The following is a 19,168-nucleotide window of genomic DNA, read 5'->3' on the forward strand; positions in this document are numbered from 1 at the left end:
AAGGCTGAAATGTGAATTTTATAATTTAAGAAATCTTTTTTGTTTTGTGAAATCTGCATCTCAATTGATAATCATGCTTTTTACAGTCATTTTAATAATTTATTTATTTATTAATTAAATTTTGTTCAGGTCTTTAAAAAAGTATTTAAATGTGTAGAATTTAAGATAAAATATGCTGCAGATACGCTGGTCTCGCAAAAAAAAAAACAACAACAAAAAAAAAAAAAAGCTTTTTATATATAATTGTCTGGACCTCGGCTGGTGCGCATGGTTCATTACTGGACCTTGAGCCGTTTTAGTTGAAGACCCCTGGATTAGATGATCGATTTTGAGTGGGGGGGGGGGGGGGGGGGGTATATTTTCCTGTCTTAGTATATTTTCCTGCTTTTTTGTCCTTAGCCAATCACATGCCTGATATTTGCACACTGCAATATTTCTAAGCACCAATAAAACAGGATCATGTATCTGTATATAGTACCTTTGTGTCTGTCGGTAAAGAGTATCTTAGAATAACTCATGTTTATCATCACTCCGAGCGTCTCACGTGAGCGCTGATGAGCATTAATGAAGCTGCCCTGCAAACGGATCCTACTGTTCCACAGGTTTAGTGTTTGCTGAAACCAGATCAGTCCATGTGAGCGGTAAACGTCACCCTGCTGGAACAAACAGCAGCTGCTCTCTCTGGACTCTGTCAGATAGTCCAGTCCCCTGTAGCATCTGCGTCTATGTTCTCTCCCAATGGATAAGAGCGTCATCAAATTCAACCACTGTGACAAGGACATCTACTGTTTTTTCGTCCCGGATCAGTGTCCTGAATGTGCAGTAAGTTTCAGTGGGAAGCGGCTGGAGGAAGCGCCAGTCAGCATACCGAACCCCTTCAGCAACGGACACAAAGTCCCTTGCGCTTTTCTAGTCGCGCCAACAGAGGACAATGTGCTCAGGTAGGACCAGACCTGCTGCTAGATCTTAATGAAGTTCCTGTTGCTCTTAAAGAAGAAAAAGTCCTCATTTAAAGACGAAGTTGAAATGCTTCTTGGACTGAGGTGACAATGTTCTTGGTTTTTGCAGGGACTTTGATGGCCGTTCTGATCTACACACAGGAATCACCAACACAAACGGTGTGTAGCCTACACTGCAGAATATGCATTAAAACAATTTTTGTAGGAAATATGAGTCACCTTATAATTTGTAGAAAAATATATTTCCAGAAGTCCCTGTAGTTATTTTATTCAAAAAGTTACGTTACGCCATTCTGTAAAACTGTCAAATTTTATATTTAAGGGAGTTTCTTGTACCCAAAGATTTTTTTTAAACAGAAAATTTAACAGATTTGTTTTTGCTAGTGCATGCCTTTCTTTAGTTTTCTCATAAGCAGGGTTATTATAATTACCTAGAACTGAAACTAAACTTTAACCAAAAGATACATTTCAAGTCAAAAGTTTTTGAACAGTAAGATTTTGAAAGGTTTTTTTCTGCTCACCAAGCCTGCATTTTTTTGATCGAAAATACAGCAAAAGCAATGATATTGTGAAATATTTCTACTACATAAAGTAACTGCTTTCTGTTAGAATGTTTTAACACGTAATTTATTCCTGTGATCAAATCAAAATTTTAATCATCATTACTCCAGTCTTGAGTGTCACATGATCCTTTAGAAAACATTAGAATAGGATGATTTGCTGTTCAAGAAACATTGATTATTTAGTTAGTTTTAGATAGTTTTTCAGGATTCTTTGATGAATAGAAAGATCCAAAAATTAGTATTTATGTACAAATAAAAAGCTTTTGTAACATTATGCACTATACTATTCAAAAGCTTGGAGTCAGTATTTTTTTTCTGAAAAAAATTCGACTCAATGTTTAACACAATAATATTATTATTATTATTAATATTAATGCATTTTTTTTGAGCAGCAAATCAGCATATTAGAATGATTTCTGAAGGAACGTGGCTGGAGTAATGATAAAAAGTCAATGTTGAAATCACAGGATTAAATTACAATTTAAAATATATTCAGATAGAAAACTATTATTTTAAATAGTAAAAATATTTCAAAATGTTGCCGATTTTGCTGTACTTTGGATCAAATCAATGAAGGCTTGGTAAGCAAAAGAGACTTATTTAAAAAATATTACTGTTCAAAAACTTCTGACTGATCAAGTAAAAATAAAAATCTGACAGAAAAAATCTTATTTTGCTAGTTGCAAAGGTTGTACTTAATGTACTAAAATAACTAAGCAAATAAACATGATAAAAACAAACAAAAAATATATATATTTTTCAATTGTTTAAAATGCTAAGCAGTCTAACTATAATATTAATGCTACTGCACAATAAATTACACTAAACATTTTGCATTGAAGTTCATAATGTGCTTTTTTTGTCAATTAAATATGTGAATGCCATTTCTTCTGTTTATAATGAAGGAATAGTCTACAATTATACAAAGACCGGTGTTCACAGAGACCATCAGGGATGGGAGCGTTGTATCTGCGTCCCGCTGGTTCAGCCAGACATGTTCAGTCTGATGAGCCAGTGGGATCAATATCTGGAGAAGTTCTCCTCCGCTCCGATGTGGGATCCGTCGTGGCAAAGGTCAGTCAGTACATCCACTGAAACCAATGCCAAAATGCTAAAGTCACTCAGCATTCAATCTGACATTCAGACGTTCTAAGTGTCCAAATATTATTTTTCAGCTTTAATGAGGAAAACCACAACTGCTACAGCTACTCGCTGATGTTCATCAACTGTGTTCTAGCCACACAGTCGAAGCGAGCCCTGAGTAAAGACGAATTCACACGCTCGTTTGTGCTTCCTCGGATCAAAAGAGCTTCTAAGTACATGCTGCTGTGTCGTGAGATCTCCCAGAACCACTTCTACATCGTCGACAATCCGCGCAGAAACTCATTTGAGGAGGATGAGGACAGCAAGAACACATCAGCATTTTCTTGACTCACCTATTGTGACTTTTCTTAACTATATATCTTGTATCAAGGTGATATTTAAATGATTGATGCCTAAATGTGCCTATTATTCTGTATTCTTATGAACTAAAATGCCACTTTTGGAAATCTGCTCTGGGCTATAAAAATGAAACCTGTTTCCAGAAAACACTTCAGGGTTTGGATATTGAAGGCAGAATGCAATTTAGCCCAGAATTTGATTGTTCTGTTCACATTCATACAGTTTGTGATAAAACACAACAGACTACACTTTTCATCTCTATATATGCATATTTATTGTGGATTATTGTTTAAACACAATCTCTGGATATTATTAAAGGAAAATAAATAGCAGCGTCATTTTTTGAAGCACAATAAACATGGAAAAAGGAATGTTAGATTTCCTCCTGTTCAGTTCGCTCTCTTGAGGAGACCCATCTGCTCATGATGACTTCCTGCAACATAGAAATCTAGATAAAAAAAGTTTGTCAAGACAAACTTTAAAGGTGGCTTGAGAAAGCTGGACCAGAATGTTTAAAAAAAGTTTCGAAAAGTTCAAAAAGCCTAAAAAGTTTTAAGTTGGATTGTTTTCAGTCTGAAATAGTTTGAACTTTAAAGTAGTTTTAAAAGGTTTACTGTTAAAGTTTGACTGTTTTTTTTAACATTCAGTCTGTCAGAGATAGATAGCATGTTGCTAGCATGATTCTAACATGATTAACAAGTTACTAACATGTTGCTAACATGTTTAGCAAGTTGCTAGTATGTTGCTATCATATTTCCAGCATGATCAGCAAGTTGTCAACAAGTTACTAGCATGTTTCTAACATGATTAGCAAGTAGCTAGCATGTTTTATCATGATTATCATATTACTAGCATGTTGTTCGCATGTTTCTAGCATGATTAGCAAGTTACTAGTATGTTGCTATCATATTTCTAGCATGATTAACAAGTTACTAACATGTTTCTAATGTGATTAGCAAGTTGCTAGCATGTTTTATCATGATTATCATGTTTGTTAGCATGATTAACAAGTCGTTAACATGTTTTTAACATTATTAGCATGTTTCTAACATGATCAGCAAGTTGCTGACATGTTTTATCATAATTATCATGTTGCTAACATTTTTTAACATGATTAGCAAGTCGTTAACATGTTTTTAACATATTAGCAAGTTTTCAACAAGTTACTAGAATGTTTCTAACATGACTTGCAAGTTACTAGCATGTTTCTAACACGATTAGCAAGTTCCTAGCATGATTTGCAAGTTACTAGCATGTTTTTAACATGATTATCAATTTGTCAACAAGTTACTAGCATGTTTCTAACAAGATTAACAAGTTGTTTGCATGCTTCTAACATGATTAGCAAGTTCCTACCATGTTTCTAACATGATTAGCAAGTTACTAGCATGTTTCTAACAAGATTAACAAGTTGTTTGCATGCTTCTAACATGATTAGTAAGTTCCTACCATGTTTCTAACATGATTAGCAAGTTACTAGCATGTTTCTAACAAGATTAACAAGTTGTTTGCATGCTTCTAACATGATTAGCAAGTTCCTAGCATGTTTCTAACATGATTAGCAAGTTCCTACCATGTTTCTAACATGATTAGCAAGTTACTAGCATGTTTCTAACAAGATTAACAAGTTGTTTGCATGGTTCTAACATGATTAGCAAGTTCCTACCATGTTTCTAACATGATTAGCAAGTTACTAGCATGTTTCTAACAAGATTAACAAGTTGTTTGCATGCTTCTAACATGATTAGCAAGTTCCTACCATGTTTCTAACATGATTAGCAAGTTACTAGCATGTTTCTAACAAGATTAACAAGTTGTTTGCATGGTTCTAACATGATTAGCAAGTTCCTAACATGTTTCTAACATGATTAGCAAGTTCCTAGCATGTTTCTAACATGATTAAAAAGTTACTAGCATGTTTCTAACATGATTAGCAAGTTCCTAGCATGTTTCTAACATGATTAGCAAGTTCCTAGCATGTTTCTAACATGATTAGCAAGTTCCTAGCATGTTTCTAACATGATTAAAAAGTTACTAGCATGTTTCTAACATGATTAGCAAGTTCCTAGCATGTTTCTAACATGATTAGCAAGTTCCTAGCATGTTTCTAACATGATTAAAAAGTTACTAGCATGTTCCTAACATGATTAGCAAGTTCCTAGCATGTTTCTAACATGATTAGCAAGTTCCTAGCATGTTTCTAACATGATTAGCAAGTTACTAGCATGTTTCTAACATGATTAAAAAGTTACTAGCATGTTTCTAACATGATTAGTTGTTAACAAGTTACTAGCATGATTAGCAAGTTACTAGAATGTTTCTAACATGATAAGTTCTCAACAAGTTACTAGCATGATTAGCAAGTTACTAGAATGTTTCTAACATGATTAGTTGTCAACAAGTTACTAGCATGATTAGCAAGTTACTAGAATGTTTCTAACATGATAAGTTCTCAACAAGTTACTAGCATGTTTCTAACATAACCAAGTTCTCAGCAAGTTACTAGCATGTTTCTAACATGATTAGCAAGTTACTAGCATGTTTCTAACAAGATTAGCATGTTGTCAACAAGTTAGCATGTTTCTAACAAGATTAACAAGTTGTTTGCATGTTTCTAACATAAGTTCTCAACAAGTTACTAGCATGTTTCTAACATAAGTTCTCAACAAGTTACTAGCATGTTTCTAACATGATTAGCAAGTTACTAGCATGTTTCTAACATGATTAGCAAGTTACTAGAATGTTTCTAACATGACTTGCAAGTTACTAGCATGTTTCTAACATGATTAGCAAGTTGTTTGCATGTTTCTAATACAATTAGCAAGTTCCTAGCATGATTTGCAAGTTACTAGCATGTTTTTAACATGATTAGCAATTTGTCAACAAGTTACTAGCATGTTTCTAACAAGATTAGCAAGTTGTTTGCATGCTTCTAACATGATTAGCAAGTTCCTAGAATGTTTCTAGCATGATTAGCAAGTTACTAGCATGTTTCTAACAAGATTAACAAGTTGTTTGCATGGTTCTAACATGATTAGCAAGTTCCTAGCATGTTTCTAACATGATTAGCAAGTTACTAGCATGTTTCTAACAAGATTAACAAGTTGTTTGCATGCTTCTAACACGATTAGCAAGTTCCTAGCATGTTTCTAACATGATTAGCAAGTTGTCAACAAGTTACTAGCATGTTTCTAACAAGATTAACAAGTTGTTTGCATGTTTCTAACAAGATTAGCAAGTTGTTTGCATGCTTCTAACATGATTAGCAAGTTCCTAACATTTTTCTAACATAAGCAAGTTCTCAACAAGTTACTAGCATGTTTCTAACATGATTAGCAAGTTCCTAGCATGTTTCTAACATGATTAGCAAGTTGTCAACAAGTTACTAGCATGTTTCTAACAAGATTAACAAGTTGTTTGCATGTTTCTAACATAAGCAAGTTCTCAACAAGTTACTAGCATGTTTCTAACATGATTAGCAAGTTGCTAGTATGTTTTTATCATGATTAGCAAGTTGCTAACATGTTTCTAGAGTGATTAGTTACTAGCATGCTTCTAGTTGCTAGGCATAGATGGGCACAGACTCTCTAAACTCTGGTGTGCTGTTGTACCTGTATAGTGAATCGTTTCAGACACTCTGGAGAGGACAGCATGTCTTCTGTCATGTCTGATGGAGTGATGACGTAGCACAGCATCAGCTCCTGTAAAGCAAACGCATGCATAGTTTCTTTGCATTAAAGAGGACGACACTATAGTGCTCCTTTATTTCACAAAATACTCATTTTCACTTGTTAAACTTTCCACAAATAGATTAACATGAAATGTTTACCACTAATATGGTCCAAAAAAGGGCCAATAACTCTTAGTCAGTGAAAGGTGTTCAACCTTCAGAAATGGTTGATCATCCATCACAGGTTTTTTTTATGAATTTTGACAGTTCCTTGTCTCCAAAATATTGTTACCCTGCCATGCAATTAAAAAAATTTCTAGAACAGGCTGATTTTGGTTCATCACGATCCCACAAACTTTAATTAATGAAGCTCTCTGCACTGCATACTGAATCTATTATTTACATCATTTCTACACTTTGCTATAATTAACTACAAAAACTGCAGTCTACCAATTTCCAGCCCTGTATATAATGCATTATAAAAGTATTTTTTTTAATGCATTAATTACGCCTTGTAATGCACCGTATAATGCATTCTATAATCTCATAATCAGTGTTGGGGAAAGTTTTTTTTTTAAATATTATATTTTTATTACAATATTGTGTTATTCCCTACAAAAGTAACTAACTACGTTCCCTAGTTACTTTTTATAGAAAGTAATGGGTTACATTACTTTTGCATTGCTTTTTTAAATCTGTACAGGGCTTGCAAGTTTATTTTTAATAAAAATAGTTCTATTTTTTCACATTTAGAAAAAAAACTACAGTAACATATTTATACAGCGCATAAATAAATGGGAAAACAAAGTAACTGGCATTACTTATTTGAAAAAGTAACTCAGATATTTTCTTGTAAAAGTGTTACTTTACTAGTTACCTAAAAAAAAGTGTTACTTTACAAGTTACCTGAAAAAAGTGTTACTTTACAAGTTACCTGAAAAAAGTAATCTGATTATGTACAGTCAAGTCCGAAATTATTTATACCCCTGGCAAATTCTGGCTTAAAGTTACTTTTATTCAACCAGCAAGTTTTTTTTTAAAATTAGAATGACACTTATCTCCCAGAAGATAATAAGATGATGTACAAGAGGCATCATTGTGGAAAAAAAAAATTATTACTCTTATTTTATTTGCATTTGAACAAAAACTGGCGTGTCCAAAATTATTCATACCCTTCTCAATAATCAATAGAAAAGCCTTTAATGGCTATTACAGCAATCAAACGCTTCCTATAATTGCTGACCAGCTTTTTGCATAGTACCAGTCTCCACTGGTATTTTTGCCCATCCAATTTTAGCAATGAGCTCTAACTCTTTCAGGTTGGAGGGTCTCCTTGCAATCACCCTGATCTTTAGCTCCCTCCACAGATTCTCAATTGGATTTATGTCAGGACTCTGGCTGGGCCACTGCAATACGTTAATGTTTTGGTTTGCTAACCATTTCTTCACCACTTTTGCTGTGTGTTTTGTGTCGTTGTCGTGCTGAAATGTCCACTGGTGCCCAAGGCCAAGTTTCTCTGCAGACTGCCTAATGTTGTTGTTGAGAATTTTGATGTATTGCTCCTTTTTCATGGTGCCGTTTACTGTGATTAGGTTCCCTGGTCCACCGACTGAAAAACACCCCCAAAACATTAGGTTCCCACCACCATGTTTGACAGTGGGGATGGTGTTCTTAGGGTTGAAGGCTTCTCCTTTTTTATGCCAAATGAAGGCTACGTCATTATGGCCAAACAATTATATTTTTGTTTCATCTGACCATAAAACAGAAGACCAGAAGTCTTCTTTGCCCAGCTTTTGTGTGCCTTATCTGGAGAACTGGTGTCTTCCGTGGTCTGCGTTCGTGGAACCCAGTGGTGTGCAGTGTCCGTTGGACTGTCTGCCTTGAGATGTTGCCACCAGCAGAGCCCAGATTCATCAGGATGGCCTTCATCACAAGGCAGAATGTCTTGTATTTTTTAATAATACTTTGCACTGTAGGTACTGGAACTTCAAAACATTCAGATATGGTCTTATAGCCCTTTCCTGACTTGTGAGCAGCCACAATGCGCAGCCGCAGGTCCTCAGGGAGCTCCACTGTCTTAGCCATGACTGTCCACAAACCAACAGCAGAGAGCTTATGTTTTTCACCTGTTGAGTTGATTAAAACAGCTGTTCCCAATGGATCAGGGTAATTAGGATGCTTTAGAACAGCTTGGACTATTTGGAATGGTATAGAATTTTGGATTTTACCATAGACTGACAGTTTGCAAGGGTATGAATAATTTTGGACATGACACTTTTTGTTCAAATGTAAATAAAAGCTAAAAAATATTTTGTACATTGTCTTATTATCATTTGGGAGAAGCCTATGTCATTTCCGGTCAAAAAAAAAAACTTGCTGGTTGAATAAAAGTAACAGAATTTGCCAGGGGTGTGAATAATTTCGGGCTTGACTGTAACTCGCATTACTTGTAATGCATTATCCCCAACACTGGTTATAATACATTATAATACAAACAGCCAATTTCAGACGTAACAATCTGCAAATATTCTAATGCATTTTAACTTTGGTTACAACTGTTTATGAAAAGATATAATGCAATATAACATACATTATGAATAACTTTATAATGCATTATAAAGTGCAGTAACTCTACCATATTTGTGGAAAGTGCCAAAAGCAATTAAGATGTGGGTATCAAGTTCATGTTTTGTTCCCGTTCCTTTCAGATGGAATAAAGGCAGTGTCACACCTTAGAGACGTTTCCAGTGGTTCTGCTGAGAGCAGCGAGAGACTTCCAGCTAAATGGCCTCAGCGCAGCACCTCTGAGAGACTCATCACACCTGTCCACCACCACTGAGTAGCTGAAAGCAAAAACACACACACTCATTGAAAACAGCTCAACACGCTTACAGAATAACATATTAAAGCAGTACAGTCAACGTGAAAACACTGTAAAAACTGGGTTCTGAATGCAGTTTCCTGTTAATGATTTATGACTTACAGTGGTGTGAAAAAGTGTTGGCCCCCTGCTTGATTTTTTTTGCATGTTTGTCATACCTTGATGTTTCAGATCATCAAACAAAGTTAAATATTAATCAAAGATAACACAAGTAAACAAAGCATGCAGTTTTTGAATGATTTTTTTTTTTATTATGAAGGGAAAACAAATCCAAACCCACATGGCCCTGTGTGAAAAAGTGTTTGCCCCCTAAACTTAATGACTGGTTGGGTCACCCTTAGCAGCAACAACTGCAATCAAGCGTTTGCGATAACTTGCAATGAGTCTGTTACAGCGCTGTGCAGGAATTTTGGCCCATTCATCTTGGCAGAATTGTTGTAATTCAGCCACATTGGAGGGTTTACAAGCATGAACCGCCTTTTTAAGGTCATGCCACAGCATCTCAATAGGATTCAGGTCAGGACTTTGACTAGGCCACTCCAAAGTCTTCATTTAGATTTTCTTCAGAACATTCAGAGGTGGATTTGCTGGTGTGTTTTGGATCATTGTCCTACTGCAGAACCCAAGTTCGCTTCAGCTTGAGGTCATGAACAGATGGCTGGACATTGTCCTTTAGGAATTTTTGGTAGACAGCTGAATTCATGGTTCAATTGATCACAGCAAGTCTTCCAGTTCCAGAAGCAGCCCCAGACCATCACACTACCACCACCATATTTTACTGTTGGTATGAGGTTCTTTCCTGAAATGCTGTGTTTTTTTTTTTTTTACGCCAGATGTAATGGGACACACACCTTCCAAAAAGTTCAACTTTTGTCTCGTCAGTCCACAGAGTATTTTCCCAAAAGTCTTGGGGATCATCAAGATGTGTTCTGGCAAAACTGAGACGAGCCTTTATGTTCTTTTTGCTCAGCAGTGGTTTTCGTCTTGGAACTCTGCCATGCAGGCGAATTTTGCCCAGTCTCTTTCTTATGGTGGAGTCATGAACACTGACCTTAACTGAGGCAAGAGAGGCCTGCAGTTCTTTAGATGTTGTTGTGGGGTCTTTTGTGACCTCTTGGATGAGCCATCGCTGCTCTCTTGGGGTAATTTTGGTCGGCAAGCCACTTCTGGGAAGGTTTGCCACTGTTCCATGTTTTCGCCATTTGTGGATAATGGCTCTCACTGTGATTCGCTGGAGACCCAAAGCTTTAGAAATGGCTTTATAACCTTTTCCAGACTGATAGATCTCAATTACTTTCTTTTTCATTTGTTCCTGAATTTCTTTGGATCTCATCTGGATGTGTAGCTTTTGAAGATCTTTGGTCTACTTCACTTTGTCAGGCAGGTCCTATTTAAGTGATTCTTTTCTTGATTGCGAACAGGTGTGGCTAGAGAAACTGAACTCAGGTGTGATAAACCATTATGTTTTAATGGGGGGGGGGTGGGGGACTTTTTCCACACAGGGCCAAGTGGGTTTGGTTTTTTGCTTTCCCTTCATAAAAAAAACCTTCATTTAAAAACTGCATGTTGTGTTTACTTGTGTTATCTTTGATATATATAATATTTAAATTTGTTTGATGATCTGAAACATTAAAGTGCGACAAACATGCAAAAAAAAAATAAAAAAATCAGGAAGGGGGCCAACACTTTTTCACACAACTGTATATGTTGACAATTAAATATATTCTGAGAAGAAAAAATAGGAAAACACAGTTGAGGTCCACAGTTAGCATACACCTTGCAGAATCCAGAAAATGTTAATTTAACAAAAAAGAGGGATCATACAAAATGCATGTTATTTTGTACTCGCCTAAATAAGATACGTCACATAAAAGACGTTTATAAATATAGTCCACAAGACAAAATAATAGCTGAATTTATAAAAAAAATACCCTGTTTAAAAGTTTACATATACTTGTTACTTAATTATACTTCTTAATACTGTGTTTCGTGAATGATCCACAGCTGTGTGTGTGTGTGTGTGTGTGTGTGTGTTTTTTTTTTTTTTTTGTTTAGTGATAGTCCCTTGTTTGTCCTGAACAGTTAAACTGCCTGTTGTTATTCAGAAAAATCCTTCAGGTCCCACAAATTATTTGGTTTTTCAGGATTTTTGTGTATTTGAACCCTTACCAACAATGACTGTATGATTTTGAGATCCATCTTTTCACACTCAGGACAACTGAGGGACTCATGAACAACCACCACTAAACAAACAAACACAAAACACAACTGCGGATCATTCAGGTAACAACACAGTATTAAGAATCAAGTCTAATGTAAATGTCTTTTGTGAAATGTGAAATATCTTATTCATGAACATTTAATGTGAATTTCTGGACTGTATCTTTGTATCTTAATACATACGACTGATTAGGAACAAACCTTGCATGATAAAATGGTGGTCCTTTTCGGTAGAGCACTAGAAAAGACAGAACGAAACAATCAGCACTGGAACAAATGAGAATCTGAGAGCTGAAACAGCAACAAAAAAGATGCAACTCTATAGTGCACTAGAAGAGTCGTGTGTCAGCGCTGCAGACGCTCAGAGCCGATAACTCTTGAAGTTCACAGCCAAGAGTCAGTTTCCATGTCGTGTCAATAAGACTGTGGTGCTACGGGTCGGGAGTGTGAGGAAAGCAATGCTTAATACACCTGAATAATTCAGCTGTCCAACCTTGAGTGTTACTGACACTGTTTGGAAAATCTCTCTCACCCGCTGGACCCGCTGGTTAATGCAGGGTCAGGTCGGAATGTTTCAGAAGGACACAATAAACAACAGCGCTTTTAGAAATAACTGGGTGATTTTGTGCCATTACAAACTAGACAAGAAACCTCAGGTTAGATGCAAGTACATTTAAACTGGTTCAACATGAAAACATTGTACTAAGTGTTTACGGAAGCTTACAGAATAGCTTTTCCCATACAGTCTTGGTGTTAAGATGTGCAGTTCAGTTTACAGCTCTGTTTCGGGGGGGGGGGGGGGCTCTTTTAGAGCCACTCAGTGGACATTTTTGATGGAAACTTTGATATGTACTTATTGGTAAGCATTTCGTACCCTGCAAAAAAGTTCCCACAGGTACGTTTTTGTCAAGAGATCAGGTTGTAAAATATACTTATATACACTAGGTAAGCTATTTTTTTTTTTTATAAATGTTAAAAGTATGACAGCGTTTTATTAATCTAAGATAAAAATCTAAGATTACGAGATTAAAGTCGTAATATTTTGAGAAAAAAAGTCACAATTATGAGAATAAAAAGCAGTAGCAATATGAGAATAAAGTCTAAATATTTTGAGAATACAGTAAAAATTACGGCAATAAAGTTAAATTAGGAGAATAAAGTAGTAGCAGTTTGACAAAAGTAGAAATGACAAGAAAAGGTGCAATTTTTTGAGAAAATAGAATTTACAAGAATAAAGTTGAAATATTTTGAGAATAAAGTCGAAATTACGAGAAGTAGAAGCAACATGAGAATAAAGTAGTAGCAATATGAGAATAAAGATGAAATATTTTAAGAATAAAGTTGAAATTACAACAGAGTAAAAATTACGAGAATAAAGCTGTACTTTGAGAAAATAGTCAAAATTATGTGAAAAAAGTAGTATCAATATGAGAATAAAGTCGAAGTTATGAGAATAAAGTTGAAATATTTTGAGAATAAAGTCGAAATTACGAGAATAAAGTAGTAGCAATGTGAGAATAAAGTCCAAATATTTTGAGAATAAAGTCAAAATTACAACAAAAGTAAAACTTACAAGAATAAAGCTGTAATATTTTGAGAAAATTGTCAAAATTATGTGAATAAAGTAGTAGCAATATGAGAAAAGTCTAAATATTTTGAGAATAAAGTCAAAATTACAAGAATAAAGTAGTAGCAATATGAGAAGAAAAGCCTAAATATTTTGAGAATAAAGTCCAAATTATGGCAGTAAAGTCGAAATTAGCAGAATAAAGTCACAATATTTTGAGAAAATAGTCAAAATCATGCGAATAAGGTAGTAGCAATATGAGAATAAAGTCTAAATATTTCGAGAATAAAGTAAAAATTACTACAATTAAGTAGAAATTACTAGAATAAAGGCTTAATTTTGAGAAAATAGTCAAAATTAGGAGAATAAAGTAGTAGCAATATAAGAATAAAGTCCAAATTATGACAATAAAGTCGAAATTAGGAGAATAAAGTCACAATATTTTGAGAATAAAGTCGAAATTACGGGAATAAAGTAGTAGCAATATGAGAATGAAGTCTAAATATTTTAAGAATAAAGTCTAAATATTTCAAGAATAATGTGCAAATGCACACCCATGACTCATTAAGAGAATAGGTGCAACCCTTTTGGACCATGAGCCTAACGTGGACGAGCCCTAAGTGCACCTTTACTTGGTCTTTAAAAAAAAGCCTAAAATTGACCTTCATAAAAACCTGAAGAAACCTTGTATTCATAAGTTACTGAAGGACTCTAAAAACCCATAATGCATTAACCAACTTTTATTTTCTTAACAAAAAGTTGGACCTACAGTCAAATCATAGCAATGCTGAAACATGCATTGATGTGAGTGAAATTTCCTAATTCAGAAATTCTTGCAACACACTGCTGAAATAGCTTTTAAAAAATAACAGTTGATCAGGTAATACAGTAAAAAACAGTTGAACAATAACATAGATCCGATTTTTGAGATTTTGAGATTATATGAGAAATATTGTAATATCCTTACTTAAGTCAGTTCCGTATTTAATTCCTGACTTTGGCACCCAGCCTTTACTGCGGAAATAGTGATAGGCCGCATAGGAGCTGGAGAAGTTGGGCTGCAGTGAACGAAACATCGTCCAAATCTGAGCAACCGACAGAGCTTCCTACGGTAAACACAACAAATTACACATTTAAATGACATATAACAGCACACTAACTCTGGCTGCACACAGGAACGTAGGTAAATGTAGGTAAAAACTCACCCCTCTGTAATAAACTGACAAGCATCCAAGAGCATACACCAGAAAGAAGGCCTGAAATATTAAGAAAAGCAGCTGGTTAGAAGACAAATGACCGTGCCGCCCACCCTGCATTGTTTCTCAACTGATTTGCTTGCTTGCTAACAAGTTCATGTTGAGATGTCTCTTAAATCACACCGGCTTTTTCAAACCGATGATAGCAGTTACACAGGGGGGTGTCAGAGAAAGGTAAAGCATACAATCAGATGATAAATAATCAATTATGAAATATCGCACATTCCTCAAAATGCTTGTTTTGACTGATTAGACTCTAGGGTCTGCTTTACTGGAAAATGATGGGATGGGATTGTATTAATGAGAGGGAGCGGTAGTTTCAGTTAGCTGTTTTAGAGGGAGGTTGAGTTAACAGAATCGAGCAGATAAGATATTCACAGCCTCACTTGTGTTGTTTGGATTGGCTCTGGGCAATGCAATCTCTCAACTATATCCAGCTGTAACAATAAAAGCCCTACGAAAATATTATATACCCTATTTAACTCAAACGTGACAGATACAAACCAGAGGCACTAGACCACAGTGAACAAATTGCAGCAATATCCAGTATGTTGACAGAAAGGATTTCCCATGTAATGCATCATACAGAGAGCTTGAACCTTAAGGCTGGTGCTGGAGAGTCACTTACTTCTTCATAACTGAGTTGCAGGTACTCCATCATGGTGAAAGGGTTTATTCTGCACACCAACTTTCCCCGCTGCTCCTGACATAGAAAAGTGTCCATTACTAACAGATTTATTCATACAGAAGACTTTAATACAAAGGGGTCTTCTTAAACAGCTTAAGACAAAAATTTAGCCAATTCAGAAGCGTGCATGCTTTCAAATACTTTTTGACCAAAAGATATTTCAATTACTTTTCCAGTTGTTGATACTGGATACCTGAAATGGTACTGGATTAGGACTTTTTCAAATGTCTTTTTACATAAATTGTGCTCTCAAACAGCCATTTCTAGCCAATAAAGATCTTAAGATCTGTGCAGTGCTAGACAAATGCATATATTCACAATAAAAACATCCATGATCATTAAAATCATTGATCATTAAAAACATGGATTTCTATGGCACTTCATCTGTGCCATTGAAATGTGGGATTAATAACTGAACTGTATAATAGAAGTACTCACACTGCTAATATTGTTGGCTCCTTAGATTATTTTTGCTTTTAATTTTCTGTTTTGGATAAAAGCATCCGCTAAATGAATAAATGAACTTAGTTACTGTAAAAATTGGTATAGACAATTTATGAAATGACGTTTCAAGCTTTCTAAGACAAAATGGTTTATGATGTTACCAAACACAAACACATCATCTGAATTCAATCTACCTATAAACAGTTTTGTTTGAGTACACAAATAAGCGTTTGTGTATGATTTGTTTCCCAAATGAGTTAAGTGCAAATCTGTCCAGCAACTGGTTCTTTTCATTTCATTTGTCATGTCAATAACAAGGCTAAAAACACCTCTGCTTCCACTTTCTGACCCTGCATAGACAGCAACGCAACTACCACGTTCAATGCCCAGAACGGTAGTAAGGACATCGTTAAAATAGCCCATGCAACAGCAGTGGTTCAAAAACGTCTATGCAGGGTCAGAATATATCTTAATTTGAGCTCTGAAGACGAACAAAGGTCTTACTGGTATGGAGCGATATGAGGGTTAGTAATTAATGACAGCAATTTTATTTAAGGCTCGAATTTAAGAGGGTTACTGCTAAACATTCAAAATGTTTTGTACATTAATTTCATCTAAGATGTGCTAATTTTAACTTTTATACACTTTCTACTTCTGCGTTGTCACTAGACAATTGTCCATTCGCTATCAGAAAAAAATGTGATTTGCTGCATACATTTTGGTGTATTGTAAAGGAAATTTGCATTTGTGCTGTTTCCAACACTATTTTCTGCATATCACAACTTATGCAGAATGGAAAGTAATGGGAGAACTGAAATTGGTCAGCTTATTGCTAACTAATTTCACAAATAATTGAAATTGGATCTATAAAAAAGAATGGTATAGTGAAAAAAGATGAAATCTTTTCTATCTTGCACCATTAGCATGCATGTTCCACCGGTACAGTGAAAAATGTTTAGAGTTTAGATTTCATATCATTTGACTTGGTAGTTTTAACACACCTTTGAAAATTAACGAGAAAAAGCTATTTAATTGGAGCAATATATAGACACGTGTAATTGACACTACAATTATTTTTCCAGACAAAAAATGTTAAAAATTTAAAGTTTTTGCATAAAATATTTTTTTTGCAAAGTGCATGTTTTTAGCAAGTTTTTGAACAGTATGATTTTTTTAATGTTTTTTGAAGTCTTTTCTGCATTTATTTGATCCAAAGTAAAGCGAAAACAGTATTTTTTTTTTTTGTAAAAACTTTTCTTTGTTAATACATTTTCAAATGTAATTTATTCCTGTGATTTCAAAGCTGAATTTTTAGCAAAAAACATTTATTGTTATGTTGAAAACAGCTATAAAAGACATTTTTTTTCAAGTTTCTTTGATGAATAAAGTTCAAAAGAACAACATTTACCTGAAACAGCAATTTTTTCTAACATGTTGTCTTTATCATCACTAAGAACTGACTACAAGCTTTTAAATGATATATTATATAATGTTACAAAAGCTTTTTTATTTTAGATAAATGCTGATCTTTAGATCTTTCTATTCATAAAAGAATGTTAAATGTACTCAAATGTTTTAAATACTAATAATAATAATGTTTGTTATGCAGCACAGCAAATCAGTATGTTAGAATGATTTTTACTTAGAATGATTTCTAAGGGATCATGTGACAAATGTTGCTGAACATTTAGTTTGATCACAGGAATAAATCAAATTTGAACAATTTTAAACAGAAAGCAGTTATTTTAAATAGTAAAAATATTTCACAATATTACTACTTAATGAGCAGAGAGAGAATTCTTTAAAAATATTACAAATCTTGCTGCTTAAAAAATGATATTGTGTGTGTGTGTGTGTGTGTGTGTGTGTGTATATATATATATATATATATATATATATATATATTTTTTTTTTTTTTTTTTTTTTGCAGTATGAATGTTCTCTAATTGTTTTCAAGAATTACGTCATTATTCAAACCATTTTATTTGCTTTGTGAGCACTGCCATTTCTCTTGAAAATAATAAAATGGTATTATTTACGGCTGAGACGTTATCCTTGGAAAAGTTTTCACTGTCACCCTCTTCAGAGATCGCCACCAGAACATATTCATAAGCTTCTGCCGGGTCAGCGTTGGACACACTGCGCTCTGAACTCATGAGCTGGTCCTCATCAGGTCTGCAGCCGCAGTGAGCGAGCCAGTCATCATGTCTTCTGCACTTCACATTGGCTTTTAAAAGCTCAGGTTCTTCAGGATAGATCTCAGCCAGAGGATCATAAAGTGGGTTTCCTTGGCGCTGAGGCCTTGCCGTATTGGTTTGGTCCAGATTGTCATGTTCAAGGTTTAAATCTGTGTCACATGACACATCATCCATTGATTGGTCTACCAATGTCCCATCAAAGCTTTTAGCCTCATGTTCTTTCTCGATATCAAACTCCACCGGTTTGGTGAGAGTCTCTAATGCATGATTGACAGACTCATCCTCCAATCCTCGCATCAAAAGAGCTGCACGTGCCCAGCTCAGGCGTTTCTGGTATCTGGCGGAAATTAAATCAACATTATTAATTACTAAGCACCTGCATATATGAAAATAAAGTGGTTTGAAAGCTGTCCTTACTCTGATGAGGAGATCACAGGTAGACATCTATCTCCAATGTCTAAAAAAAAAAAAAAAGAATCATGGTCATGTAAAAAGTTTAGATGCTACCTTTTCATTACATGTTAGAAACCATGCTTTCAACAGCCACAACAATGCCGTCAATACCTACATTTCCATTGTTGAGAGATCATGTGCTCAGGTCTGGATCTAGAGAACACTCCTTTACCAAAGTAACCCTTCAAAAACAAAAACACATTAAATTTTCAGATCTGAACTGTGTTCAAATATCTAATTTATCATAGTATAACCCTGGTATCATGCCCAAAGCCATGCACGTCTCACCCTCTCATACAGAGGCTGTATGTGAGCAGGATTTGTGACTATAACATGATGACTGATGATTTCTGCTCTGTAGATGATGTGCTCTCCATTCTCTGCACTCAGTGAGATGGGGAGAGGAGCTTCAAAGGACTCATAAACCTTCGCCCGCCGTTTAGGGGCTTGGAACACGGCTTCCGTCATGGAGGACAGGTCAGTCAGATCCTATACACAGCATCACGCAGCTTTCCGAAGTCTGTCACAGGTTTGTTTTCTTTAACGAATGATTTTTCAGCGGTAATTCAAGCAAAGCCATGTGAGCTGCGGTGTCGCAGTAAATATCGCCCGTGGAGCTTCTAAAACATCATCGTTAGTTCCGAACTTTCAGAATAATCTTATGCTAACATGAAATAATATATAATTCATTTAAACAACTTCAAATAATCTAATTACATAAGCAATATGTATCATAAACACGATGTTAAATGTTACAAATTCACGTTCACGCACATTCAAATTGTAATTTGTTTCAAGAGCCAGTAGAGAGCAATGTTTGCCAAAA

General features: G+C 35.0%; 2 protein-coding genes across 2 annotated transcripts; one reads left to right on the forward strand and one right to left on the reverse strand.

Moving 5' to 3' along the window:
- Window positions 1–439: 439 nt before the first annotated feature.
- Window positions 440–2,964, forward strand: mkrn2os.2 (MKRN2 opposite strand, tandem duplicate 2). The gene is made up of 4 exons (XM_073825938.1): window positions 440–941; window positions 1,069–1,118; window positions 2,428–2,596; window positions 2,698–2,964. Exons 1-4 carry the CDS (start codon window positions 739–741, stop codon window positions 2,951–2,953), a joined length of 678 nt encoding a protein of 225 aa, XP_073682039.1. The 5' UTR covers window positions 440–738; the 3' UTR covers window positions 2,954–2,964.
- A 256-nt stretch (window positions 2,965–3,220) lies between these two features.
- On the reverse strand, window positions 3,221–18,926 carry tsen2 (TSEN2 tRNA splicing endonuclease subunit). Its single transcript, XM_073825937.1, has 11 exons — window positions 18,631–18,926; window positions 18,458–18,524; window positions 18,307–18,346; window positions 17,731–18,226; window positions 15,188–15,262; window positions 14,509–14,559; window positions 14,271–14,409; window positions 11,938–11,974; window positions 9,367–9,478; window positions 6,577–6,666; window positions 3,221–3,398 (listed from the first exon to the last, which is right to left on the reverse strand). The coding sequence occupies exons 1-11, from the start codon at window positions 18,808–18,810 to the stop codon at window positions 3,339–3,341; spliced, it is 1,347 nt and encodes a 448-aa protein (XP_073682038.1). The 5' UTR covers window positions 18,811–18,926; the 3' UTR covers window positions 3,221–3,338.
- Window positions 18,927–19,168: the final 242 nt, after the last annotated feature.

Source organism: Garra rufa, chromosome 20, assembly GCF_049309525.1.
Source record: "Garra rufa chromosome 20, GarRuf1.0, whole genome shotgun sequence".
Classification (NCBI taxonomy): Eukaryota; Metazoa; Chordata; class Actinopteri; order Cypriniformes; family Cyprinidae; genus Garra; species Garra rufa.

Coding starts and splice junctions, on each gene's coding strand:
- mkrn2os.2 (XM_073825938.1), top strand. CDS start 739: ATGGATAAGAGCGTCATCAAATTCAACCACTGTGACAAGGACATCTAC. Junction 942..1,068: donor ACAGAGGACAATGTGCTCAG/GTAGGACCAGAC, acceptor TGGTTTTTGCAG/GGACTTTGATGGCCGTTCTG. Junction 2,597..2,697: donor TGGGATCCGTCGTGGCAAAG/GTCAGTCAGTAC, acceptor ATTATTTTTCAG/CTTTAATGAGGAAAACCACA.
- tsen2 (XM_073825937.1), bottom strand. CDS start 18,810: ATGACGGAAGCCGTGTTCCAAGCCCCTAAACGGCGGGCGAAGGTTTAT. Junction 11,975..14,270: donor TAAATACGGAACTGACTTAA/GTAAGGATATTA, acceptor TGTCTTTTCTAG/TGCTCTACCGAAAAGGACCA. Junction 3,399..6,576: donor TGAAACGATTCACTATACAG/GTACAACAGCAC, acceptor TCTATGTTGCAG/GAAGTCATCATGAGCAGATG.